The following is a 27618-nucleotide window of genomic DNA, read 5'->3' as shown; positions in this document are numbered from 1 at the left end:
CTCGCGGCCGGCCGGGCGGGGGGGGGGGGCTCATTGTGCGTGCCGCCGCCGCGCTCCCTCGCCCTAAGATGGCCGCCGCCGCCTCCTCTCCCGCCGCCGCCGCGGGGGCTCCCGCGGCTCCCAGCGCCCCGGCGGCCGCGGCGCCGCCGCCTCCGCCTCCCCCCACCGAGAGCAAGAAGCTGGCGGAGCTGCGCGTCATCGACCTCAAGTCGGAGCTGAAGCGGCGCAACCTGGACGTCACCGGCGTCAAGACGGTGCTCATCTCCCGCCTCAAGCAGGTGAGAGGCCCCGCTGAGGGGCCCGGCCCGTGCTGCCCGCGGCGGGGCCGCTGTGGCGGGGCGCCTTGCTGGCGGCTCGGAGCTTCTGCTGCTGCTGTGCCACGGCCCCGTGTGTGGCGTGGAGGCCTCCTCGCGTTATGAGGCGTGCTGCTTGTCGCCAGGCTGCCCCTCCGAAGGGTCGCTGCCGCGGCTGGAGCTGTGGCCGTCAGCCCCGGCCTCTCCTCGGCCTCCCCCAGCTTTCAGTGCGAGGTTTGACCTAGGGTGGTTCGTAGAATACCTAATAGTTTCAGAGAATACGTGGTTTGGCTCAGTGATGCTTGCTGAAGTCAAATTGTCTAGCTTCCAATCGAACTCAGTTAAAAACTGTCCTTTTTTGTCTCATTCAGGCTATTGAAGAGGAAGGAGGTGATCCAGATAATATTGAAATAACTGTTTCAGCTGACACACCCACCAAGAAACCAACTAAAGGCAAAGGTTAAAATCTGTTGATATAGATTATGTATTTAAAAGAGCTTTTTGTTGCATATATCGCCTTTAAGGAGTGTATGGTTGTAGCCTGTAGCGTGGCTGCAGTTCTGCTCATTACTTCTGTCACGTAACACACCTCGTTCTCCTCACCCGCTGTCGGGCACTGCTTCTCCTTCCCCCGTCTCCGCTCCCCCCATCGCCACCTGTTTCACCTGCTCACTTCCTTCTCCTGCACGCTGCTGTGTCTGTCTCTGTGTCACACATCTACTTAAACTTGCGGGTGTGGGATGTGTGGAGGAATGTGTTGAGGCTTAAGGGGGCCTTGCAGAGCATAGGGATACCGGGTATATATGGAAAATGGGTTGGGTAGGTGATGTGTTATGAGGTAGTGGCTGTACAGCCTTCTGACAGGATCTGATCTTGGAGACTTCTACTGTGTGTGCTCAGACTGTACAGATGGTCTGTGAGATTTATTTTTTTTGGAATATGCTGTGTGCAGGGGGTCCTGAGTGTGGACTTTGCCTCCTGAACGTAGGCAAAATGGGTATAGGAACCATGCAGCTCTGATGCTGGACATGGACACCAGTGTAGAGACTGAGTATCTGCGCAATGGCAGAGGGAAAACTAAGAGGTTGTTTAGCCATGGGAAGGGACCCCGAGTAGTGATGTTTGTGGTAGGGGTCACGGCCTGAAGAGTATTGTGTTGTGCAGATTTATTAACATACTTTTTGCTGAAGTAAGACAAGATTTATAAGTAAGAGTTTCCTGATTATGATCTGAAGGCTTTCTGGGAAATGAAACATCCAGTTAAGAGACTTGAGTTCTTAAGTTGTAAAAACTAACTATTTAGATCTTAAGCTGGTATATTTGGCAATGGTTGCGTTGGCTGTGTTTCCTTATGCATAACTATTTTAAGATTTTTTTTGGGGTGGAATGAGAGGGGGGACAATGATGATACTGTTTCCTGTTTTTCTGGGGACATCCATAACCTGCAAAATAATACTGGGGAAGGAAACTCCTGTTTTATGCATAGTATTCTTCATTGAACATATATGCTAGGTATGTTCACACATGTGCTATAGATACCTGTTGTGGAAATGATCAACCTTATAACAGTGTCATTTGTCTTAGGCTGAGTGTTGTGATGGAAATGATTATTAACGTTTTTGCCTGGTGCTGTGAATGGGGAATTTATTAATAAAACATACCTGTATAGGAAGTTTGAGTAGTAACTCTTCTGTGCTTTTGGCACGCTAGAAAAGTGTGAGGAAAATAAGCCAGCAATGCAGTTTCATTTTCTGTGGCATTGCTTTATTCCTTATTTTGGGAAAGGTAACTGATGCTTAAGAAAACTACATGGAAGCTAAACAAGGGAATGCTTCCACAATTTTTAATGTAGAGACCTAAATGGCTGTTTGTTCTGCTGTAATAAAAGTTTCCCTTATCTCCTGCTTTTCATCCTCCTATTTTCCAAACTAGATTGATGACATGCACGATGTATTTGAACTGGCCTCTTCTGTATTCATGCTATTTTGCTTCTGCAAAGATTGCTTCCCTACTAGTGATGCTGCTGCCTGAGCTGAGGCTTCATTCAGTAGCTGCGTGCTGCCACCTCTTTTATGGAACTAAATTGTAAGGCTCATGTACGAGATGTACAGCCTTGCTACAACTCAGAGCTAAATATGACCTCCATGAAGTTGGTACTGGCTCACTCTGAACTGGAGAATTTCTCAGTACTTTTCAGATTACAAAAGTCTTATGAGCAAACTTTGTGCCAAAACTTTGAGAGGTTTATGCAGCATTAATCTTCCAAGTAAGGAACAAGAACTCATTAATTTGTCTAGGGAAAATCTTTCTGGATCTTACTGGATCACTACTAACTGTTCTTTCTGTTAAGTACCTTTGAGCTGGAAGGAAAGGTGTTCCACAGAAGTTCTTTGCTTTCTTTTCAGCTGTCCCTTGTGGTCTTAACTGCTGATTTTGATGTTATCTTTCCCTCTTCTTATCCTTGTTGAAATATCTTACTGGTTACCAAGAATTTCCCTCCTTACTGGTTTACCTCTAAACTTGGAAATGTAGCACTTAGAAAAATCTGTTCCCAGCCATGTCACTAGGGAACTTTCGAAGGCATGTAGAAGATGCATGCCTGTCAACTGGATTTTCTCTTGAAATTAACTATCTTGATCCTTCTTGTACTTGTACGTGGTCTTTGCTATGCGTAGTGTTGTGCCCTTTACTGATTTTGCTCACAGATTGTTCCTAGCCTTTTGCTAGTGCTTTGCCTCTCCCAAGAGCTTCAGACTAACTCTAGTGAGTTTTTATTTTAATTATTTTACTGCTGCCTATCAGTAAAATAAATGACACTGAGTTCTACAGTAGTTTTTCATGCTATCACTGCTGTACAAAGGAGGGTAGGAATACTAGATATTTGTTGGAGTTACAAAGAAAACACAGCCTCGGAAAAGGCCAAGGAGTGGGAGATTTCTTGCAGGGGGTAGAATCAATCGTGTCAGGTGGCCATCAGTTTTAGTTCTGAATGTAGCCAGTTCTACTGCATCTCTTTAAGATCTTTGGAAACAGTGAGGTGGCTAATTCCATAGCAGTGTCAGAATACCTTAATCCAGAATATTGATGCAGGCTGAGTTGGGAGGAAGGGGAGGGTACTCTGTTTGTTCTCCCTCTCACTCAGCTGAGTGTGTACTGTAGACTTCTAGACTATGACAAGCTTTTGACAGTGGTGGTACTGAACCAGCCTTTTACGAGACAGGGAAGAAACAGCTATAAAAACTACCATGAACAGAAGAATAAGGTCTTAATTAAACTGACTTGAATATAGACTTTCTTCTACAAACAGTACCTCACCAGTTCTGCAGCATGTGATACTGTATGGGGGGGGGGGGGGGAGGGGGGAATGAGTTTTATTTAAAACAGAGCATTTACAGACCTGCCAACATGTAGATAAAACACAGGGAGCCGTGTGGATCCACTCATGAGGGAAGTGTGCTGTTAGAAGCTTTTACATCAAGACTCCTACTTGCAGAAGGAATCTGTAATGCAAGCAAAATCCTTGATCAATTCTAGACTTAAAGTTAGTCAAAATGTAACACTTCTTACCTGAAGCTAATTTAACTATCTGGAATAAAGAAGAGCTACAGAGCAACTAATTAAAAGAGCTATATAGGTGAGATTGGCTGGCTTTGACAATTCAAGTCTGAAAGCCTGAAATTGAATAAATAGCGGGTGTTCCATCAAGCCAACTTTAATTGCCTCAGTTGTGCCTCCACTCCCTGGAACTTAGCAGCTGTAAGAAAAATTCATTTTTGTAAAAAACGTGGCAGTTTTTTTAAAGTGTTCTTTTCAAGCTTGAATGTTCTGTTATTCTAGAATTTAGAGCAGGTTACTGCTAGTATTAAATCTTCTTAATGCTTGTGATATGAACGTTCCTTTGAAGTATCTGTAATCAAAAATATGGTAGCATTGCATTGATACATCGTAATGCAGTGATTGAAAACTACTTTTTTGCCACGTTTTGCATTGTGTAGATGAAGAACAGATTTTGGACTAAGCGATTTTAACTTCAGAGTATTAATGTGGGCAAAGATGTTTTCTGATGCTTTTCAGGTTTCTAAGGCCACTTAGTCACCTATTATTTTGCAGCTTTAGTCTCCTCCTGGTTTACATCTATTTCCAATTTGTTTCATCTGAGAGTCAGTATTGTCACTGACACCTGACAGTGTCTAGCTTAGACTATTGCCTGCAAAATTTTTCATTTCTTTGTTAAACCTGTTAAGTGACTAAAACAACCAAGTAAAGCTGTTGGCCTTTAAAAGGAAGCTGGAGTAAGGAAAATGATCTGTTGCGATGTCATCTGTCCCTCAGAAATATTAAAATTGTTTTATCAAACTGTCCAGTATTCCTTCTCCTGTTAAAGGTGTTAACATCTGTCACTGTACTTTTGTGGTTTGACTTCTGAAATACTGCAGCGTGTGGTGAAGTGTGCCCAGCACTAGATCAGAATTCTCTGGCCCAGTGAACCAGCATTGGAGAGGACAGGGACTGCGAACTGCATTTTAAGTGTGTGTTACATATGTGATATAGTCTGCTGGGTGCTAGTACCAATGGCTTAATTCTAATCTTGAATAACGTGATTTTTTCCTAAATAAATATTTTTAGAATACTTTTTCCAAAGTAGTTGTCCTCCTGAGCTTTGCTGCCCTGCTTTTATTATTATTATTATTATTATTTTTTTTTTTAATGTATTTATTGAGACAAGCAAGTAGCTTGTTTGACCTTGCTGGCCGGTTCTGTTGATCTGTTTCACAGTTGCTGAATAAAGTAGCACAGACTGAAAAGTGACCTCTCCAAATGCTCTTGTGGGGGGCTTGCCCTTGCACACAGCACTGCTGCAGTGTCAGCTAATTAAGCCTGTTAGTGTTGCAAGTCATGTCTGTCTTAACAAACCTACTTTGTGAGTCAATTAATTTATTTTTTTTCTAGGCATCTGAGCGGTGATGCATTCAATCACTCTAAGTATTTCTGCAAACTTTGAAGTATTTCTGTCAATATTAAACCAACTGTTGAGACCCTCCTTTCTCCTAAATATTTTACTCAAGATACAGTACATCATAAGGAAATAATAAATGCAGTTCTGTTCTCCTCTTTTGAGGAAAGATGTACTTAAATTATTTGTAAAGAGAACTTCCCTTTGCAGGTAGAATTCTTGCCTATTATTCAGTAGGTGATATATAAAAAAAATCTTTCTTTGGGGAATGAAATTCTTAAGCTAAAATACCTGATCTCAGTTTTGATCTGATGATTAGAAATTGAAGATACTGTAATCAACACCTGAAAAACAGCACACAGCCTTACTCTTAGCAACGCTTTGCATAGGTGGCTCCAATGTTAGAAAGCTGTTTCCATCACTTGAGTTGGGATACATCAGCCTTACTGAAGTGAGATATAAATAGTATACAAGTCTTACTTACAGCTTTTTATCTGCTCTCAGAAAATTTGTTAGGAAAAACTAATCTTGCTAAATACTTCCTAAGTAACTTCATTAAGGTGCAAGTGAGTGATATCTCTAATGAGCTGCACTAGGAAGCATTATGAATGCTTAATCATATGATAAGAAATTATGGCAAATGTTATGAGCAACTTGGTGATTATCTAGAGAATATCTGGTTTTGCAAAGTGCATCCTTTCTTAAAAAATAAATGAGTAACAGTGGTGTTGTGCAGAAGCTATAAAAAACTTAAATGGTATCATAGGGTACCAAGCACAGTTAAGAATACAGTAATGCAACAGGGTGACTTCTGGTAATGTTATGGCAAGTGGTCCTATTCCAGTTGCAGCTGTGGGCCTCTAACGTTACAAAGAGTTTACTCCATTGTAAGGGTTGTCTTTCCCCATCTTCCTCTTTACTTCCTGTCCCATGTTTTTAATGATTCTTTAGCATCAGGTATGAGAGAACCTTGTTGCGGGTTCACCAGGAATACCGGAGGAGATGCAATCACTAATTCTTCCAAAACTTGGTGACGAGTGTCACTCTACTTCTGCATGAGATGCAGGTTTCTAGTTTGAGTTGTGTGGAATAAGCTGATAGATAATTCTGGATACTGCTGGGGAGTCTCAACTCCCTGGGTAGAGGACAGTGAATGGATATGATGAACTTAAGCTACTGCAAGACTTATCAATGAGAAAGTAAAGTGTTGGTTTGATATTACGCAGGTTTAAAGATGCTTCAGATCTTCTACTTACCTCTAAGGAGGTTACCCATTCTCTGTGTAAATGCTCTTGCAATTTCATGGTGGGTAGCAATTGCCATAGCCAGAGAAGTGACTGAGTGCAGCTTATGAGAGTACCAACACATCAAGGTAAATTAGTGGTTGTGGTGTTAGCTCAGGCACCCAGGTTTGTGGGGAGTACTGTTCACAACACTGACACTTCCAATAGCCACTGCATGGATAACCTGTACACGTGAGAAATCTTGTTGTGTTAGCAGCTTGTGTGCCTTGAGACCCACTGCACCTGTTGCCTGCAGAAGACCCAGCTATTCTGACTGTAGTTGTTTACATACCTTGTAATCCAAGTTACCTTCCTTGAAGTGTGTTTGTTGTAATCTCACAGTAGTTCTGTGAAAATGAGAGTCCATTGTGAATGAGTATCGGTGTAGAGAAGTTCTGAATTTTCATTGAGGCAGGGGTGGTTTGGTGGTTTTTTTTTTTTTTTTTGGTTTAGCAAGTTACTGTCACTAACAAACCTATACTAGCATCTGAAAACTATTTGTATCAGACCTTTGAAGTACTGTGGTGCTAACCAGGTCAAAGTAACCTAAAACACAGAACTAGCAGGGAAAGTAAGCTTCCTACCACTTTCTGGCTAGAGGCTGCAAAGCAAAGGTCGTTATTCAGGTTTCCTTATGTGTTTTAATGCCTCTGATACTCAGAGCAAACTGGGCTTTTATTGCAAAGGCAGACCAATTAAGATACATATGTCTGTCTCATTTACTCTAGCAGAAGGTAAAAGGTACAGAGGGCTTCTTTATGCAGAGGTATAACTTCCCTTTGATGGGGACATGGCAGTAAAATGCAGTTCTCTAGCTGTCATTGCAGAGTGATGGACTTACTTGAGGCAGCTGTGTCAATTGTTTTTTCTATTCCCTCTGAAGTTCACCTGCCAGATTTCCTCTGACAAAACAAGTGAATTAAAGTAGTTTTCAAAATAGCACATGCTAGCTAGTTGCTGAATGTCCAGCATCTGCTGTGTGTATTTGCCTGTCTGTGTATGCCTGTCTGGATATGAGATGCGGAAAGAACTTGGACTTTGAAGTTTAATAAACTGAGAAACTGAAATGAGAGGGTTGAAACAGAAAATCCATGCTGTTTCACTGCTTTCTTACATTGAAGATACCTGTGGTTATGGATTCTGTTGCAGAATGCTGAAATATTAATACAAAGTTGGGTTAGTCTGTCTTTCACACATCAGATGTGAAGCATATCAAAAACTGTCCTTTCTGGTATAAGTCCACAACTCTTTTTGAGGGAAGCCGAGCTTCCCTAAGTGTACATCTGCTGTTGGGTTTTTACTCCAAAATCTCACAAACCTATTGCATTCCACATATAAAATGGGAATGTGTTGTTGATTCTCCTGTGCGTTTAGATCTGAACTTTTTCATGTTTTGCAATCAAAGACTTCTGCAGTGTATCTTTTCCTGGAGACTAGTGCATTTCTGACCTTGTAATGCAAAATGGTGTATACAGGAGTGCTGTCAGTGTTGCCTTTCAGTGGAAAAAAAAGGAAAACAATTGGAGTCTAAATAGAAAGAAAACATCTTTTTTCATCCTGTAGTATTGCAGTTTCTAACTTTGAAATGTAATTTGAGCTGTGTGTGAAAGACTAAGAAAAATTGTTGACAAAAAAAAGACTATTCCAAGTCACAGAAATGTGCATACTACATCAGACTTCAGTTTGGGTTTTCCTTTTCTATTCCTTCAGAGTATAAAACTGGTAATTTAGCATTTGTTTGAAGATGAAGTGATGAGCAGAGAGATGAGGTCAAAAACTAACGCGTTAAGTGCTGATCCTGATTGCCATCTCATTTATGTCTTGAATTGATACTGAGTTTCAACAGAAGATAGTAAAGCTCCTTCCCAACTGAACTGCTTTTTCACCTTGAGCTACTGAAAATTGTCACGTAGGCTGATCTTTGATAAAATGAAACAGAATGCTCTAAAAAGGGCTTGTTTGTCTGGACATACTATATCTAGGCCTCTGGCCTCCTTTTTGCAGAGGGTTAAGGAAATGCAATGGGTTCCAAAGGGAACTCTGTCTAGTTGTCATCTCCACTGAGCCATATTAATTAGGAAAAAAGCATGTGTGTACTGGAAGAACAGAATTCTTTGATGGAACATGCCCTCTGTACACTAAAGAATATGTAGAAAAGCCAGTGCTTGACCTGACTCAATTCTGCTGCTAGTTGCCTCTAGTGATGAAAAGCACTGAAAATGGAGGCTTGTAGAAGCTGTGGACTTCACATGCTTGTAGATACTCAAAAACATAGCTAGATAAAACCCTGAGCAATCTGATCATAATTTGAAAGTTTGCATTCTTTGGAGCCAGAGGTTCGGCAGACCTTCTGAGGTCCCTTCTAACCTAAATTGTTTTGTGCTGCTAATTATCCTATAAAGAGTGGCCTTTCCAGAATGTTAGTTATAAAGTATAGTTTAGCTCCAGTAATTCTAGAAATACACACTAACGTTCTCTTCAATTTCATCATCTCTGGAAGTAGAAGAGTTGATATCAAAATCACTAACTTGGATGTAACTGCTTGTTTATGAAACAGCATTGATTGTTCATATTAGCTCGTGTGACTTTTTTCTCCCCGCCTCAAAAACACTAGACTTTGGGAGGGTTATATAATAGTGAACAGAGAATAATAAACTGTAGCACAGCACATAATCAGTATTGGAAGAAAGCCTGCTCTGCTTAGCAGCTTTCATCATTAGCATATCCTGTCATTTCAGGTAAAAAGCAGGAAGCTGATGAATCAACTGGTGATGCTTCAGTTGAAGAGGATTCCTTTGTCAAGGTAATAAAAGTATGTATTTAAAAAAAAAAAAAAAAAAAGAGAGAGAGAATATTCCAGTTGCTATTTAAGTTCAGTGTTTTGCTTTATTTCAAAAACAAACAAACAAAAAACTCCGTTTTCTCTGGGCTAATTTACATGGAAATCTGGATCATTGTTTTTTACTGTGTTAAGAGCTGTCATGCTGCAGTGTGTGAAGGTGTGGGATTTTTTTGAAGTATACTTAATTCTTATTATGGCTGCGATACAGTATTTTGCAAAAACAGCAATTTTGGCAGTGATTTTTTTTCAGAATATAGCTGATAATCATGCCAAACATTTGTTCACATCAAAAGGAAAGTGAATTGGAGACTCAAGATGCAAGTGATCAAGATGGAAATGATGAATTAAAGGACTTTAAAGAATCTGTTGAAGATGAGAACTTGAATTCTAAAGAACTCCCATCAGCAGAAAAGAAAAGATACCACAACTTGGAGCCAGCAGAGACAACAGAAGATATAGAAAAGGATTCTGAAAGTCAGGTACTCTTGTATTTTAATGTGCTTCTTTATCAGCAAAATGCATATTTTCTTATCTGTGCTAATGGGACATTAAGAACTAGTTTTTCTGCTTTGTCTTGCTTGCTTATCTCCAAAAGATGAGTTACTTTTTTTTTTTTTTTTTCTGTTTTTCTTGGCCTGTATCTGAATAGTCCTGGAACAAATGTGGCATTAGTTGATAAAACTGTACCACAGTCCACGACTGGGTTCCCAAGGGGTTCTTTTCCCTTTTTACTAGTAATGACGTACATAATCTGAACACTGAACTCTAAGATGCAAATTAGGAAAAGCACTCATTGATGTTCATTTTGAGTGTAAAATGTTTTCTGAATTAATTGAATTTATTGACTCTGAATGTATTTAAAGTATGTTACAAATAGCTTGCTTAGCAAGTCCTTTTTATGTTTTCATAGGAAAATGAAGGTCAAGACATAGAAGATTACACTTTCACAAGTGTCCATGTAAGTTCCAAATCATATGTATAAACTGATTTTCATATCAGTTAATTTGGAAAAGATCATTTTACACTTGCTTTCTGTTCCAGTTTGCATCTTAGAGGGTCAGAGACTGTTTACCTTTATTGTATTACGTTATAGAACACTTTTTTTTAATTAAATAAGAAAAAAGTGTATAAATGCAAACTCCTGTCTAATTTGGGAATGTTCGGTGCATAGACTTAGTAAGGTATTTTTTTTTAAACTCTTAAAAATACTTCAAAGGGCCATGACAAATGTTAACAAAGTATATAACAAAGTGTATACAGCCTTCTAGATATACATGTACATCTACTACTTCTGTTTTAACTTTCTAACTTTGCCTTTGGAGAATATTTTTGTTAAACTAACATCTGTAACATCTTTAAGATCAGAAATTCATTCTGAGTTGCATAGAACTGACATCTGAAAAAGGGACAGATTAGAGGTGTTAATGATAAATAAATACGTGTTAAAATTGCTGTTTCATTTAGAAACAGTTAATGAGGGAAGTCTATCTAGTTTTAAACTTTTCTGAAACCAGGTAGTTTCTTCTTTCAAAGCTGATGATGGATTGCTTGCATTTTGTTGTAAGTAGTACTCAGTGTAACATCTGTTCGGGAGGTTTTAGCAGGATAAGGGACAGTTTAGAAACATCTTAAGGGAAGGTGGTGTCCAGAGGGAGAAAACAGCTACATATTGCAAGTATTGGAGATAAATACCAGTGAAGTTTATACTAAACTTTCAGTGATTTGAAAAGGTTGGTTTCGTTATCTTTTCTTTGGAAATGGTTTTTATGATTCATTAATTTACCTTTGTATGATAGAAGTTCTATGGAAAATATGAACTGTTCTACTTTAAGTTCTAAAATAGAAGACATTTAGTCTTGACTTCCTTTTCTTGCAGGATGGTGAAGATGAAGAAAATGAGAAAGGTATGTTTGAAGTTTAATAGAGTTTAAGAGGTCTTTAGCCTGATAGACCAAGCAATTTTCTCTTGTAACTTTCAGTCTCTTTGCTAATAGTAGTCTTCTCTCAAGTACTAAGTATCAGTTGTCTCCTTATTAAGTTCAGCACCTGGAATTATTGCAGTCATTGGGTTTATTTTGCTCTTAAGAGTTACTTTACTTTTAAGAGCTGATTACAGTACTTATCAGTTACTGTGGTGGATGTATAAAATAGTTGTAATACTATGAATCTTAACTGAATCAAAAAACCATAGTATTCAAGGACTCTGATTTTAATATACGGTAAGTCTTGATGCAAATGCTTCCAACTTGCACTGCAGTAACTGATGTTTACTTGAGTGGAAATGATACGCTCTTATGCTGAACTTGAGCGCCCAACATATGTATGGACCGTCATATGCTTGAGTTAACTGTCACTTGGAAATACTGGTTGTATATAGAATGGTAAAACAAGTATTTGGAAATCTGTGGAGTGGCTACTTTTTTTTAAGCTGTGCTCATTAGTGAAACTATAGAAGGAATATGATGCACTTGGGCAAACAGACTTTCTGGACAGAAGTCTTAAGGATTCTACATATTGTGGACTAGAAAGGACATGGAACACCATCACTTTACGCAAGATGGAATAAACACTGAAGTTACAGAATAAAACTACAGACTCCTTGTTTACGAGGGACCTACAACTGAAGTATCTCTTCAGTGCAAACCCAAGAATTGTTGGAGATGCCAGTGTGGGACTGAGATGGAAAATCCGTCCAGTGGATGAAGACTGAGAACCATTCGTCTACGAACTCTGGATTAAAGGACGATCCTCCGTTTTCTGCAGCAACCTTGTACAGCTAACTTGACTGCCAAACCGCTCTTGGAAAGGAAAAGCCTAAGAAAACCAGTATGGAAGACTGACTGAAATTCTCCAAGACTGTAACTCTTTTGGATTTGGGAAGTCTGGAAGTCGTACAACCAGGAAGATTCAAAGATGGATTAATCCAAACTGTGAGCATCCAAAGCAACTATTTTCTTACGACATGCTAAATCTTAAACTGGAAAATGGATACTTCTTATGAAGAACGGGTATCTCCAGGATGGAACCATATTCTGACTCCTAATGTTTTGGTATTTGTCTCTAGAAAATGTGTTTTGCCATGAAGAATAAGTGATCCTGGGTAAAGGATTTATATTTGTGTTAATACACCTTGTGTTTTTTTCCTAACCTTCCATCAGTGCTAATAACTGGCTTTGTATTTTCTAGGTCCTATTCTAGCTTATGAATATGAAATTGTTTAAACTTCTTGTTTTGCCATATTTATTCCTGTTAAATCCTCTTAGATAAAGCAGGTTCTGGTGATGGTACACAAGAAGTATCTAAACCTCTTCCTTCAGAAGAAAGCCTAGCTGAGGCTGATCACACGGCTCACGAAGAGATGGAAGCTAACACCTCTGTGAAAGAAGCTGAGGATGATAACATATCGGTTACAATCCAGGCTGAAGATGCCATCACTCTGGATTTTGATGGTGATGACCTCCTAGAAACAGGTAAAAATGTGAAAATTACAGATTCTGAAGCAAGTAAGCCAAAGGACGGGCAGGATACCATTTCACAGAGCCTGGAGAAGGAAAGCAAGGACTATGAGACGACTGAGAACCATAAAGATGGTAAGAAGGAAGACTGCGTGAAGGGTGATCCTGTCAAGAAGGAAGCCAGAGAAAGTTCAAAGAAAGCAGAATCTGGAGACAAAGAAAAGGATACTTTGAAGAAAGGTCCCTCGTCTACTGGGGCCTCTGGTCAAGCAAAGAGGTTTGTTTTTCTATGTCAGTTCTTTACGATACTGAGTACCAGCATTCAATAAGATCACTCTACATTAAGGGGGTAGCAGCAAGAATCTTATAATTAGTATCCTATGCTCCTGCCTATAGATTTTTTTGACCGCCATAAGTTACTTTTTAAAATTCAAGATCTTCGTATAGACACTATGTCCTACTGTGATTGCATTGTCGAATTGTCAGCATTTATTTATTTTTTTCAAATTGACGAGTTTTTTAAATGTCCTTGTGATGATGGTAATGAACAGCTATCAGTTCTAAGAACACAAAATGAAGTCAAGTCCCCGTCCTGAAATCTGGAGAAGATTGCCATATATCCACTGAATAGAGTTGTCAGAAAATCTAGATCTTCAGGCATCCTGGGGAAAATCAGTGCAAGAATCCATAAGGGAATCCTTTGTTCAAATATACAGCCTAGCCCTTTTTATTTTTATTTTTTGAAATGTTAACTTGTCTATTAGTATTAGTAGAATTTGTAAGTATTGCATTTTATACTGTGTTTTCAATTTTCTTCTGATTTTTGATTTGCTTCTCTAGCTCCACTAAGGAATCTAAAGAAAGCAAGACAACATCAAAGGATGATAAAGGTAACTATTGCAAGCTAGGGTAGTATTGCCTTGGAGTAAATGCCTTCCTCTTTGAGAACTTTCTTGCCATGCACTAAAATGGCTTATTTAATTGAACTCATTTGTCTGTAGTAAATTATGCTGGAGGTGCAGTAGTTATTAGCTCTGTGTGTGTGTGTGTATTTCCCCTTACGTTGGACTCCTTATAAAATATTTATTCTAAGGACTCTATGGAAAATATATTCTTCTATTTCAAAACATTACCGTAAGCAAATTCTACTTAACGTCTCCCAGGTGTTTGTTTTGTGAGAATTTGGTATAATTTTCAAATATGCCTGCTCAACACAAATGGTTGTATATATATACACAGAAAAAATGCAAAAAACACTTAAACATAACACCAACAAAATTACTTACATAGACTAATTCTAGCTCACTTCTAAATAAAATGAACTGTCAACTACAATATAACAGCTAGCATGCTAGCTAACAAAATAGCACTTGTGGCTATTTAGTATGTTGAAGTTGGAAGCTATTTGTATGCATTGGAGTTTCCTTCTGTTACCATAAAACTTGGTATTACGATCTAAAAATATAGAGTGGAGCTCCAGTGTGTGTTAATGTCAACAGGTATACTGATGCCTCAGAGCTGAACAAAAGCGTTCTTTGTGTCTCCTTATTCTGCCTATTAGCTCTCTGCCAAAAATCTTCGTCACAATCTCTAGCATTTCACAATGGATGAATAGAACTCTACCTGATAAATGAATTTTTGAGGGGAAATTTGTGTGACAGACATAACTGTCTTCTGTAGATGCCTGTCTGTTCATTGATATTTATATACTTGAAGTTAAATAAAGATACAGCAAATCTGTTTTCATGTTATCGATGGCAAATACAATAACTATAGTAGTAACTATCATAAGGCTCTCTTAAAATACATATGCAAAGCCAGTATAGTGGCTATTTAAGGATATTCTAAGCATATTGCAGTGTATCAAGATAATTAGGATTATCAAAATAACTATTGGGATAATCCTAGATGAAGATAATGGTGGGTTTGTTGCCTTTTGCTTTAATTAACCGATGCATTGAAGGAGAACCACCTGCTAACAAGATGGTAGTTCTTAAAAAGTAACTTAATTATTTTCAAAAATAACATACTACCAGATTTTTCCAACTGCTTAACTGGAGCTCCAGTTCTGGTCTCTCCTGTATAACTAGCTATAATTTACCTTAATCAGAAGCAGTTCAAACATTTAACAGCAAACAACAAGGAACTGAGCAAAATAATACAATAGATGTTGAGAACACCTATACGTGACTTTCTTGACTTCTTAGTTCTGTGTTGCTACAGAAATGGCTAATATGTGTAAGTGGTGGTGGTTTTTGTGTCGTTTGGTGTTTTGTACTGTTAGCTTGTATGGTTGTTTTTTAAATGTTAATGTAAAATTTTAATGTTTTTCCAGCTTCTCATTAGTGTTTTCCTAGTATACGTGAAATCACATTTGGTGGGCTACATCCAGCAGTACTTCTAAAAAGCTGCTCTGGATGGAGGGCAGATGCTTCCTGAAGTTGTGGAAATCGGGCACATTCTGGGGCTAGGAAAAATAAGCTATAATGAGGATTAACTGTCTCCTCTGTTTACCTTTCAGTTGTCTCTTTAACATTACTAGTGTAAAGACACACTGATGAAGAATTAATGTTGGGTGCTAAAAAAATCTTTTCCTTTTTAGATAGAAGTTACGTAAATTTAGCTTCAATTGTTTGATTCTTATTAAGTATCTAAATGAGGGGTAAAGCATGTTTTAAGCAGAGGATTGTATGATTTTCTAGCTTTGTCTTCTGGGTATGAGTTAGCCAAGCTGTTGGTCTCAATACGTGGGTGAATGAATTAAATCTTATGGCATATATTTTTTTTATATAGAAGTCTTTTCAAGAAAGGTAACCGGATAAACAGTTACTTAAAGGTAACAGGCTAAGTTTCTCTTTTCAGCAACAGTTTAGTTCAATATTGATAATACCTTTTGTTTCCTTAATTTTTTGGCTGTTTTGCAAAACTTGTTTCAGGAAGTGCAAGCAGTGTTAGTGGTAGCAGTGGAAGTTCAACTAGAAACCTGTGGGTTAGCGGACTCTCTTCCAACACAAAAGCTGCTGACTTGAAAAATCTCTTTGGCAAATATGGAAAGGTATTCCATGTGGTGTGATATTGTGTGTTGTGTGTGTCTCCTCCCCCACCCCCTCCTCTATTCAGATACAGAAACTAAATATTTATTCATTTAAACACAAGTGAGTTGAAATGTCTAACCAGTGTAATCAAAAACAAACAAACAAACAAAAAAACCACAATACCTTCAGCACCTAAAATAAGAGTTTGTGCTTACAGGAAGAACCATAAGTTAACTTTGAAAATTGTCTTCATTTTGAGGTAAGACAGAAAATAAATGTCACTAATATGACTGGTCAGGACTTAGTGTAAGATAATGTGCCAGTAGCTAAATTGCAAAACAAGCAGTCTTTATAGCAAGTCCTTATAGCATCTGCTGCACTGGGAAACCTTTTTTTTTTTTTTTTTTTTTTTTTTAAAAAAAAAAAAAAGCATTCTGAGGGCTTCTGAATGATGGAAAAAAGAAGTTAAAAATATAGTAGCTTTTAATGTCTGTTCTTTCAAAGAGTCTTAATATTTTTTATAAGCTTTGTTACATGTTGCTTAAACCAACTTACTTTTCCTGGATTTTGGTTTGGTTTAACATGGGAATTGTATAGAACACTAAAAAAAAAAAAAAAAAAAAAATCCATATAAGCTCAGCATTCTTCTGAAAACAGTTGTTTTCTCCTTGCTCAAAGGAGTTAATGTCAACTGTGTGAATTCATAGCATCTGTGTGAACTTGTGCAGTTATGTTGTTTTATCTTTGGGGCTAGTTAGAAACTTCACACTGTGGCTAATAAGTATGTGTACTGATTATTGGAAATCAGAATTTCCTAATAAATTAAGGAGGTGTTTTTATTTAGCACCTTCACAGGTATTGAAACCTGAGAGTATATTTTGTTAAAACTTCTAATTCTTTGTCTGCTTTTGCTGTAGAGATGCTTGGCAGCACCTGTATTTACTTACATTTCTTATTTAAATAAATTGGTAAATATTTAACGTCTGAATGACTATACCATTGCAGGCTGCTAGAAAGATTAAATTGTTGCATTAGAGCAAGACTAGATCAAAAAGATTAGCTCCAGAAGGTAAAGAAATTCTAACAGGGAGCAGCAACACAAAGCTTAATGCTTTGTCAAGATGCAGGTGTCAAAGAGCTGGTTGCTGAAACTGCTTAATTGACACATCTGCTAGTTGCCTCTGAAGAATTTTCTGCCTTATTAAATTACCGCATAATAATGCTTATACCTTCCTGTGATTAATTGGCAGATGCTGACTTTTTTGAGTCACACATCAGTGGTGTTTTTGTGAATAACTTTTGATGGTAATTTATCAAAAGAAGAGTTTGGGTAATGTGCGTGAAGCTCTTATTGGTCAAAACATGATGTAAGCGTTAATTTGCCATGATTTGAAAATTTTCAAAAAGGTGAACTATGCTTTTAAAAATTTGTAGAATCACTCCTAGCAGAGTGTAGGTTTTTATTTTACATATAAGCTAGGATAAAAAATATTATTGGACTATCATCTCTTCCTTATTATAAATGTATGTCTAAAATCCTAAATTTCACCTGTTTACGCAGGTACTTGGCGCAAAGGTGGTCACAAATGCACGAAGCCCAGGGGCAAAATGTTATGGCATAGTAACTATGTCTTCAAGTACAGAAGTGGCTAGATGTATTGCACACCTCCATCGAACAGAGCTGCATGGACAACAAATTTCTGTTGAGAAAGTAGGTTTACTAAGATGCAAACTTCCTAGAATAGACCATCTTATGCAAGAATCCGTACTAACTTTTTTGCTTTTGGACAAAATATAGGTGAAAGGTGATCCCTCCAAAAAGGAGCTGAAGAAGGAAAGTGATGAGAAATCTGGTTCAGGTAGAAGCACGGGAGATAAGAAAACGGCATCAAGTGATAAAGCCAGCAAGTAAGAACTTCATATGTGTCTTTTGAAGTTGTAAAAATCCTTTAAGTTAAATCTTCCTCATCGTGTTTCTATATCTCTCCTAACAAGAACTCCATCAACCAAAAAAGAAGAAAAGAAATCTGAGAAATCTGAAAAAAAAGAAGGTAAAGAAGCCAAGAAAACAGAAGGTAAAGATGAGAAGAATGATAATGGAGCAAGTGGCCCTAATCAAGAATCCACTAAAAAAACTGAAGAAAAGAAAAGAATAAGTATGCAATATAGCCATGTTTCTTCCTTTTGAATCTGTGTGTCTGACTTATTTTGGGGGCATGTTCCTGCTCTTAATGTGGAAGCAAAGCAATTAAACGCCTGTTTTTTTTTTTTAGACTCTAGTAACATCTACTATATCTGATGTGAAAGCTTCCATATTTTATATTACTACTTAACTACAGACGTGCTGGTATGCTTCTACCAGTAACAGCTTGGTTTAGAGATTTATAAATTTTGCCCAAGAAAATCTGTAGTAGGCAAATGGAGATGTTTGTTTTAAACCCCTTCTCCTTTTTTTCTTCCCCCTTCACTAGGTGGTAAAAGCCCAGGTCAAGTTGTAGTTCTAGACCAAACAAAAGGAGACCAAGGCCACACTAGGACAGTTAGAAGGGGAAGATTTGAAAAAGTAAGTATCTGTAGATTTGATAGAATCCTTATTTGAATTGATGCTACTATACTGTTGATGTCTTTACTGTGATGGGTCAATAAATTATCGCAAACTGCTAAGCAGAGATAGAAGCTCTCTATGCTTTGGGATAGATAAGTAGTTAATGATATTTGAACATAGCATCCAGAAATCTCCCTAAGGAATGAGACTTCTGAAATAACCATTGTAATCTCTATCTATAGCCACAGATATTGAGGAACAAAGAGCGTATTATTCAAGATAAAGTGAAATTCAGGGAATACAGGGGTAGAAAGGATATCTTGCCTTTTGAAAAGATGAAGGAACAGAGATTGCGAGAACACATGGTTCGATTGGAAAGAATACGACGAGCTGTTGAACTCCGAAGGTAGTAATTCAACTTTTTGCTAAAGGCTTTTTTACACATTAATTGATCAGATACTATTTTTAGAAATTTAATTAGAATGTGTTCTGTCAAGCCTTTTACTCAGATGTTAAAGTCTGGGACTCTACCTAACAATATCTTCATACAAATTAACTGACTCCAAAATTTGCTTAATCTTTTAATAGTCACATGTGTGTACACGCATAGCTTAGTGTTTGTTAGAGGGGGTGTTACTGCATGCTAGTTTGCTTTTTGAAAATATGAGAAGTTGAATAGGAGATGTGGCCAAAAATAATGATTTTTAGAGAACTATTGTATGCCTAAATGACAAATCAAGCACAATACCATCTTGTTTCTACATAAAAGGACTAAACAGTTGGTCTCTTCTATTTGTCTCACTTTATTTGGCCAAAATCTTGCAAAGGATAAAGTGACTTGTTTTTGACTGGATTTCCCTAAACAAAGGAATTCCCAGCAGGCATAAATTTTATAGGAGAAAATGCCTTTCCTGCTTCTTGTAAGCTGTTTTATAGGAAGTGGGAAGAAGAAAGCCAAATCAAGTTGTTCACATGTATACCTAACCTGTGCAAGTCAGAATTATGAATGAATATTGACAATGTTATTTTGTCTTTATTTTTGGACAGAAAGCAGTAAGTAAACTTTTGTTAGCTTGAAGCAGGCAAGAGCTAAAACAAAGTATTTTAAAGATCCAGATCATATTCTTTACTACGCTGTTGTTATTTGGTGGATAATAAACATAGTATAATAATAATAACAACAGATAATAAACACAGCAGTGTGAATCCAGCACAAAAAAATAAAATCAGAATGATGATTCTTGACATAAACTTTTCTAGTATCAGTTGTCTGCTTAAATGGCTCTGCAGAATATGCTAAGGACAGTTTGGCTACTTGGGGCTAGAAGGAGTATAGACTTCTTAATACCAGGGCTTCTCTTAATAGTCTCCTCTCAAATAGTTTGTCTATGTCTGCCTGAGGTGATGTTAGTTTTGGATGAGAATTATTTTCAGATGAGTTTCTGCTACCTCCTTTGCTTTTTCTTTTTCAGGAGAAGAGAAATTGCGGAGAGGGAGCGTCGTGAGAGAGAACGTATACGAATAATGCATGAACGAGAAGAATGCTTGCAGAGGGAAAGAGAACGATTAGAAATTGAAAGGCAAAAACTAGAGAGGGAAAGGATGGAACGTGAGCGTTTGGAAAGAGAGCGTGTTCGTATTGAACAGGTATTGCATTCTAGTCAAAAAAAATATAAATATGCCTGTCATAATGGACTAACCCAGTTTGTACTTGCTATGAATTTCTCTCTTCACCCTTCCACCCAGGCCTTAAAAGAACCAATGTAAAAACAAATAATTCACAATGTAAAACAACAAAAGTAGTCTTTTATCTTGTTTAGCTTGTAAATTGATGGCAAGTTCTTGCTACTGATTATACAGTAGCTGTATATGTCTTGTCACAAACACTGATACTGAAATTCACGAGATCATTGCTAGTTTTAAGTAACTTTACTGTTTTTTTCTAGAGAACAGTGGCAGAGCGAACCTAATGAAATGCATTTCTGGGCAGTGAGCACATTAGCAACATAAGGAAGCACCTGGAGATATTTATACTTAATAGCCAATAGCTTCTCCAGATATAAAGAGGAAGAACACTTCCTCTTAAAGTAGTCCTTATGCTCTTTAATGTGGAATGCTCTCCAAGGATGATATATATATCAGACAGTCTCTAGCAGAAAACTATCAAGTATTAGGTCTGTATGCTTGCTATCTGTTTTACAGGTTTCCCTAGTAAGAGGTTGTTTGTGTTTTTTCACCCTTTTATGGTAGGAACGTCGGAAAGAAGCAGAGCGTATTGCTCGTGAAAGGGAAGAACTTCGTCGACAACAGCAACAACTTCGTTATGAACAGGAAAAGAGGAATTCTTTGAAACGTCCACGTGATGTAGATCACAGGTAATCTAATTCTCAAACCACTGTTTTAGAGCCCTTAGTAAAAACAAACAGCTACAGCCTTCATGGCAGACCTGAAAAGGTGTTTGTGCCTGAAATGAATCTTCCTAAAAGAACTGAATTTCTAGTATGATTTTTACATTAGGCTATGCCAAGTATGAAACAGAAGGTTTTGAAATACAAGAAGCAGCCCATGAATAAATTCTTGTACCAAAAGAGCATAAAGTAATTGTGTGCACTTTGCTGAGAAAAGCTGTTCATTTCTCTTTAAATGGTTGAAATGTCTAGCTTCCACTTCATAAAGAATTCACATATCTGGTAAATTAATGGTTCAGAGAGTCAATGTGATGGCTTTTAATTTTTACTGAAGCTGATGACATCTATCACTTGATGTTTGAGTCACATGGCTGAGACCTTAGCCATAAAATTTACATAACAGAGATACAGTGGAATGTAAGTTCTCATCGTAGAGACAGTAGCAGAACACTAATATTTTTTCATTAGGGGAGTAAAGACAGCTTCATTTGTATACATTTCAGTATCTTGCATTCTTGTCATAAAGACTGTACCTGAGTATTTCTAATTAACAAGGCTGTGACACTCCCCATACTGTTCTTTCTTGAGAATACCGTTCTGAACTTTTTGCTTCTCTAGAAGGCTGCTTTGAAGGCAAAATCTTGCATGGATTCAGTTTGCATGGATGGGGCATAAAATGTTTTGTTTCCTTAAACTGCTCAAGACAGTATACTGTGGCATAGATCTTTATTACTGTTTATTGATACCAGCTCTTTAATTTGCAGACCAGAGTGGGGGGAGGTGGTTCTTAAATGATTTTGTTCACTATTTAAAGTGACTGACTGTTAGAGGCTTTTCACGGGTTAAATACTTGTCTTTAAAGCAGACAAGTAACTGGTAACTTGAATGGTTTTCTGTTAGGCCATGATTTGGATATATGTAACTGATAAGGATTCATTTGCTTCTCTTAAAGGAGAGATGATCCTTACTGGAATGAAAATAAGAAGATGGCTCTTGATACAGATGCACGTTTTAGTCATGGTTCAGACTACAGTCGCCAGCAGAACAGGTTTAATGATTTTGATCACAGAGAACGGGGACGATATCCAGAAGGTTCTTCTGTTCCATCATCTTCTTTTGATAGGTAAGTTTAAGTAATAGGGCAGGTATTTACCTGCCAACATCTCTATCTCTCTGGAGTTCACCTCTAACTACTTCAAAATTTAAAGTCATGCTAAAAGCTTTATGCAACAAATACATAGAATTGCAATAGAATTGCAGTAGTGTCCTGAAAAGATCTTGGGACTTGCCCTTCATAGCATAAAATATCTGCTTTTCTCTGGCGACATCAAATTAGCTGTCTGGTGGGCTTTTTTTCATGACACTTCAGAAGAAATTCCGCAATTACTCCTCCTTCAGCATCTAGTTGTAAGTGGGTTCCAATGGATTAGATCTGTTGTACATGGTAAATTCATCATAATAATTCATCATAATAAATAAGGCTAAAAGCAACTGACCTAATGAGAAGAAGACTTGCATGAGTCACACTGGTTAGAGTCTGTGCAACTCTGCAGTAGATGCTGACTTCAAAACCAACTTAATGTTTCCATTAAATATTTCCAATAACCAATTAATATAAGACCACATAACTGTGACTTATGTACTTCAACTGTTATGCTGCAGTGAACGTGAAACATATTTTCTAGCTGACTTAAGAAACAGAAATCTAGCATTTCCTATGCTTCACACTAGGAAGGTAAAGGGGAGGTCCTGCATCTGTTGAAATCTCTTGCCGGAACTATGAGCAGATAAATCCATTTAAAAATGTCATTTTGAGCTTGAGCCTAACAACTGTAAAAATAAATATAATTTGGTGTGGGAAGGGCCTTGAGATATATACCACAGATTCACATTCAAAAATACTGTTAATACTTATGAGTATTTTCTAACCTTTGTACTTAGATGTATGGAGAAATGCGAGTAATGGGAAACAATCAAATTACTTTTTCCTACTTTAACAACTTAGGCGAGAACGTTTTGTAAATCAAGGTGAAGCAAAAAAGACTCGCCCAACAGCCCGAAGAGAAGAGCCAGGGTTTGAGAGATATCCTAAGAACTTCAGTGACTCTAGAAGAAATGAACCACCACAACCAAGAAGTGAACTTCGAGATACAGACAGACGGGAAGTGCGAGGAGACAGAGATGAAAGAAGAACGGTGATAATTCATGACAGACCTGAAATACCACACGGTCGACATCCAAGAGAGACTGGTTCAAATCCACCTAGGCAAACAAATTGGAAGAGTGAGGGAAGCATAAGCACAGATAAACGGGATGGCAGGTAAGCTTGCTGGCTAACCAAGAAATTAGTGATAGTACTGATTCTTGTAGAATCTATCCATAGTAATAATTCCTCAGGAACTGGTGCGTAAAGAGAACAGATCCCACCCTAAAGAGTGGCAAAGTCACCTTCCAGAAAGATTAGGAAAAACCTGTGTGTCAGCTGTCAAGTATGCTAAACCTCATGTATAAACTTGCTGACTCCCAGCAATTTATACCTAATTATGCATGACAACATATAGTAAGGAGGCTGTCTATGTAAGACTGCTGATGTGAACTAATAGATGCAAGCTTTAATTATTTAAAGAGCTATATCGATTTAAAAGAATGTTTCTAAGAAGCTAACTGCATATTGCTAGGAAACTAAAAACCACAAGTCCATATGTAATTCTATATGTAATATGATTTGGTACCAATTCTACTATACTGAAACCAGAATTTTGATGAAAGCAACTTTTACAGAGGTGAGAGGCCAGACCGATCAGGAAGAGAAGTGTCTGGACATGTGAGAGGTGCACCTCCTGGTAGCCGTAGCAGTGCTTCTGGGTATGGAGGCAGGGAAGGAGAACGAGGCGTGATGGGAGAAAGAGGAGGTGGAGGACAAGTAAGTCTCACGTTTTTCTGTTTGTGGTTGGAGAATACAAAATAATACTGGAAAAATAAGCTGACCATATTCTATGATTCTACATAGCATCACATAAATCATAACAAGCGTTCTGACTAATTTCAAGTTACTTTTATTTTAAAGGGTGCACGTGTTTTGCTTTCTTTAATAAGCTAATAAATCTGCAGAAAATACAGTACTTATGTCAAGCATCTTTGAGGCAGCGCATGTTACTTCTAGTGCAGTTGGTCACTGTAAGCTATAGCATGCTACTCACTGAAAAAAGATTCTGCATCACTTGTTTTTAAAGCCCGCAGACTAAATGCTCCATGCTACTAGATCCTGAAGCATTTAATTCTTTCCTCTTTGTGTGTTTATATATATAAAATATTATATATATGGAACATGCTTGTCAGTGATTAAGAGATAAGCACAGAACTGGCAGTAAAGTAAGAGCTCATAGAACTTCGCTCCCTGGATACCCATACACTCATTAATGCAAAATAGTTCCATTTTATCTAGAGTTATTGTAACAAGACTTTTCTAAGATTGCATAGCTGCTTATGGACCAAAGTCTTTAAAAACTACTTCATTTTTGAATAGTGTTAATGGAGACCTTTATAGAAAAGCTCACTTTGTGTTTGATAATGAAAAATGCCTTATTATTCATTTATTTGTTATATAATAATAATTATATATGAATATATAATTATATATTATATACATCATATAATCATTCATTTTCTTGCTAGCACTATAATGAGGACAGACATGTTGTTGAACGCCATAGTCGTGAAACTGGACCAAGGAAAGAATGGCATGGACCTAGTTCTCAAGGAAGTGGGTATCATGACACAAGGAGAATGGGAGATGGCCGTGGAGGAGGTGGCATGATGTCTCCACACACAAGGTACAGAAAATATTCCTTCCTCCCACTCCCCTCCAGTCCCTCAAAGCTCTTCTTATGTTTAGGAAGTGTAATAGCCTCAGTACAATCAGCATTACTTGCAGTGGATAGCTTGCTGCTGTACATCATACCATATAATCAGTCTTTCCATGCCAGCCTCTGGTTCCACAGTTCCTGTATTACTAGTGGTAGTGCTGTTAAAGCCTTTCCTTGGGTGGCTTCAAGTCTCTTTTGAGACTTGAGTTTAACAGTTAGGTAATATGATAAATGTTCTTACCTGTATGCCCAGAGTATAGATACTTTTGATAACTCTTTTTTTTTAAAACCTTTGTTTCCAGTAACTCTTCACCAATTAATAGAGTTGTACAGATCACAGGGAATTCCATGCAGAGGGGAAGTGGCTCAGGATTTAAGCCGTTTAAAGGTGGACCTCCACGAAGATTCTAAGATCTACAGCTGCTTGGTTTCAAGATAACTTATTGAAATCTCTTGTAAACTTTCTTTGATTAAAAACAGGAAATCTTGTCTGGAAGTCCTGGTTAAATTTTTTTAATTTAACATGATTACTTTCCTCTCAATTTTGGAGGCATTTTAATAGTTACGTTGTAATTTTGGATAGTTTTTGTGTATCTTTGATAAGCATTTTCCTTGAGGCACTAGAGCTGTATAAAAACAAATTGGAACCAAAATATTTGTTAATCCTGTACAAAAACAATAGTTTGCAGCTGTGTGCTAGTAGTTTTGATTTACCAACATTAGCTCCGTGGTGTCATGCTTTAAAGTTAGCTACTTATCACACCATCATACACAATTATAACCTCCATTTTGAAGGTTATCCAGGCTATTCTCTCTGCTTTCTAATCTGTAGAGAAATAAGATCGTTCTTTCATTACCGGGTATTATGTAACCTATTTTTGCAGAAGGTACTGTTACATTGAGTGCATTTATGTGTATTCTTGCAAATGTATTCTTTTGAAATAAACCTTCATATTCTGTATAGCTTCTAGTAAGTCTCTGAAACAGTCTTTTGGGAAGGAAGAGAATATTAAACTGACATGTTAGTATAGCAAATCAAAAAAAGTAGTGACAGACCCTTCTGAATAGCATGAGTGTTTAAAGTTCCCAAACCATTCTGTTGTAACAAAGACACTGTCAAGCTGCAGCTGTACTATATCATAACAATTTGGTTTCTAATTGGCGCAGAAATCTTTTGCAAAAGATGTTTTACTTATCCTTAAAGCATGCCTATTTTTAAATAGAGATCAACCCCACCATACTTATATAGGAATGTATATTTAATAAAGGAGTAACTAATCATACAGTAGGACCTCCTCTACTACTTGGTACTAGTTCTTCTAGAGACCATAGCTAAAGAGCATAGCAGATGACAATTACAGGTCTACCAACTAAAATGTTTGCTTCAAAGTACAACTGAAATGTTCAGCTGCTCAAATTTCTTCTAACAATAAGTAGGCTGTAGTCTACCTCAAAAAAGTACCCGCTTATTTCAGCGACACTTTTAAACCCAAACCATAGTTTGAAAATACTCTTAAATATACTTCTCCTACAATAGAGGAACTTTCATGAAGAACTTTAGTTTTCATAAGTGCATTCAGTAGCACATGATTTAACAAAATTAACAGCTAAGAGAAAATAGGATCTTTGTATTTCATACAAATGCATGGTATCATCTTACCATTACTGTGACTTTAGTAGAGTGAGTCCTAGAGGTACTGACTATTGATTACCTTATTCTGGTGGATTATAAAGGGCTTTAAGAATAGTATGATTTCCAACATCTACGTAGACAAAATACAGTTTTCACATGAACATCGTGTAACTGACTGTAAAAAGCTTCTACCTTCATTGCCTCCTTAACTACTATTAAATTGAAAACAGAAGTGCCTTCAATAGCACCAGAAAGATAAGTACCAAAAAAATGCTGAACTCTCAGGGGAGGCCTAAAGAAGTATTTATAGACTTTTGCTTTTTCTGTATAGCAAAGCTGTGGTAGAACGTTACCCTTAATAGGGCCTGGATACAGTTTACTTTAATATGGATTACTATAACTGAATTATAGTGGCTGAAGAGTCCTAAATGCACCATGTTGTTTGGGTATACCAATAATTGCTCTTTTGCGTGGTGTCAAGCAGGATGATTTTTTCTTTTATTTAATGTTGAATGGTTTTGGGCTTGGTAAAGAAAGGTTTAACCTATCAGCAATATTAGGTACAAGACACCTCTGTTACCTGAGCAGCATGAGCATATGATTACAACCTAGGTGTTTAAGAAGTTAAAAGCCAATTAATCCACTACACTGAATTGTATATTTGCAAAACTGGACGCTGGACAGAAATACATAGTTTGAAAATAAAACTTGAGAAGGGTTTATAAAGTATTTGAATAAAGGCTGAAAGCTTTTATTGGTCCAGACTGTCTTTTAGAGAAGCATCAAGTTCAGTTACAGATCATGCTCAGTTACAGTCTGCTGTATGGAGAAACTTAAGTATCTGGAATGTTCCAGAGGAATGAAATAAAGTGAGTTAAATTGTGTTGTGTTTTTTTTTTTTTTTTTTTCCTGGTAAGTAACCTTTCAGGAAAGATGGGAGCAGAGAGAAACCTGGTACAACAGTATTTTCTATACGTAATGCTATGTGAATATTCAAACGTGGCAAATACTTACATTTAAACAAAAGAAATATGCCATATTAGCAAGTGTGCCAAGACACCCTTCTCTAATAAATAACTTATCTTGATGATTTAATACATCTTCTCTCATTTATCTCTTACTAATTTGTACTTCTTGATTTTTTTCCCCTATGATTTTTTGCAGCAGGTTCTAATAAGAGAAAGTACAAATTAACAGGTTAGAGTACATTTAAAAACAAGCAGTCTGACAGTAATCCATGCTTTAAGTGACAACATACAAAATATTTGCTGTAGGATGGTTGATAGATCACATGGGAAATATGA

At 37.4% G+C, this 27618-nt stretch overlaps 1 protein-coding gene across 7 annotated transcripts; it reads left to right on the top strand.

Moving 5' to 3' along the window:
- SLTM (SAFB like transcription modulator) lies at window positions 1–27263 on the top strand. 7 transcript variants are annotated; one of them, XM_084293609.1, is made up of 21 exons: window positions 1–278; window positions 665–752; window positions 9269–9333; window positions 9666–9851; window positions 10283–10330; window positions 11249–11276; window positions 12690–13104; window positions 13668–13717; window positions 15764–15882; window positions 17424–17573; window positions 17661–17770; window positions 17858–18018; window positions 18334–18425; window positions 18650–18813; window positions 19880–20054; window positions 20658–20782; window positions 21768–21938; window positions 22821–23135; window positions 23597–23738; window positions 24491–24648; window positions 24984–27263. In XM_084293609.1, the coding sequence occupies exons 1-21, from the start codon at window positions 69–71 to the stop codon at window positions 25090–25092; spliced, it is 3081 nt and encodes a 1026-aa protein (XP_084149735.1). In that variant the 5' UTR covers window positions 1–68; the 3' UTR covers window positions 25093–27263. The 7 variants fall into 7 exon arrangements, with proteins under 7 accessions (XP_084149735.1, XP_084149732.1, XP_084149729.1 ...); XM_084293606.1 differs by having other exon boundaries at window positions 23585–23738; XM_084293603.1 differs by having other exon boundaries at window positions 12636–13104; window positions 23585–23738.
- Window positions 27264–27618: the final 355 nt, after the last annotated feature.

Source organism: Netta rufina (genome assembly GCF_964035555.1).
Source record: "Netta rufina genome assembly, chromosome: 11".
NCBI lineage: Eukaryota > Metazoa > Chordata > Aves > Anseriformes > Anatidae > Netta > Netta rufina.
Note: the sequence above shows the minus strand (reverse complement) of the source record. Positions and strands in the feature narration are given on the sequence as shown.

Excerpts from the sequence above, each read along its gene's own strand:
- SLTM (XM_084293603.1), top strand. The coding sequence starts at position 69 with ATGGCCGCCGCCGCCTCCTCTCCCGCCGCCGCCGCGGGGGCTCCCGCG. Across the intron at positions 20,055-20,657 it reads AGCGTGTTCGTATTGAACAG|GAACGTCGGAAAGAAGCAGA; the intron begins GTATTGCATTCT and ends CTTTTATGGTAG. Across the intron at positions 21,939-22,820 it reads CCATCATCTTCTTTTGATAG|GCGAGAACGTTTTGTAAATC; the intron begins GTAAGTTTAAGT and ends TTAACAACTTAG.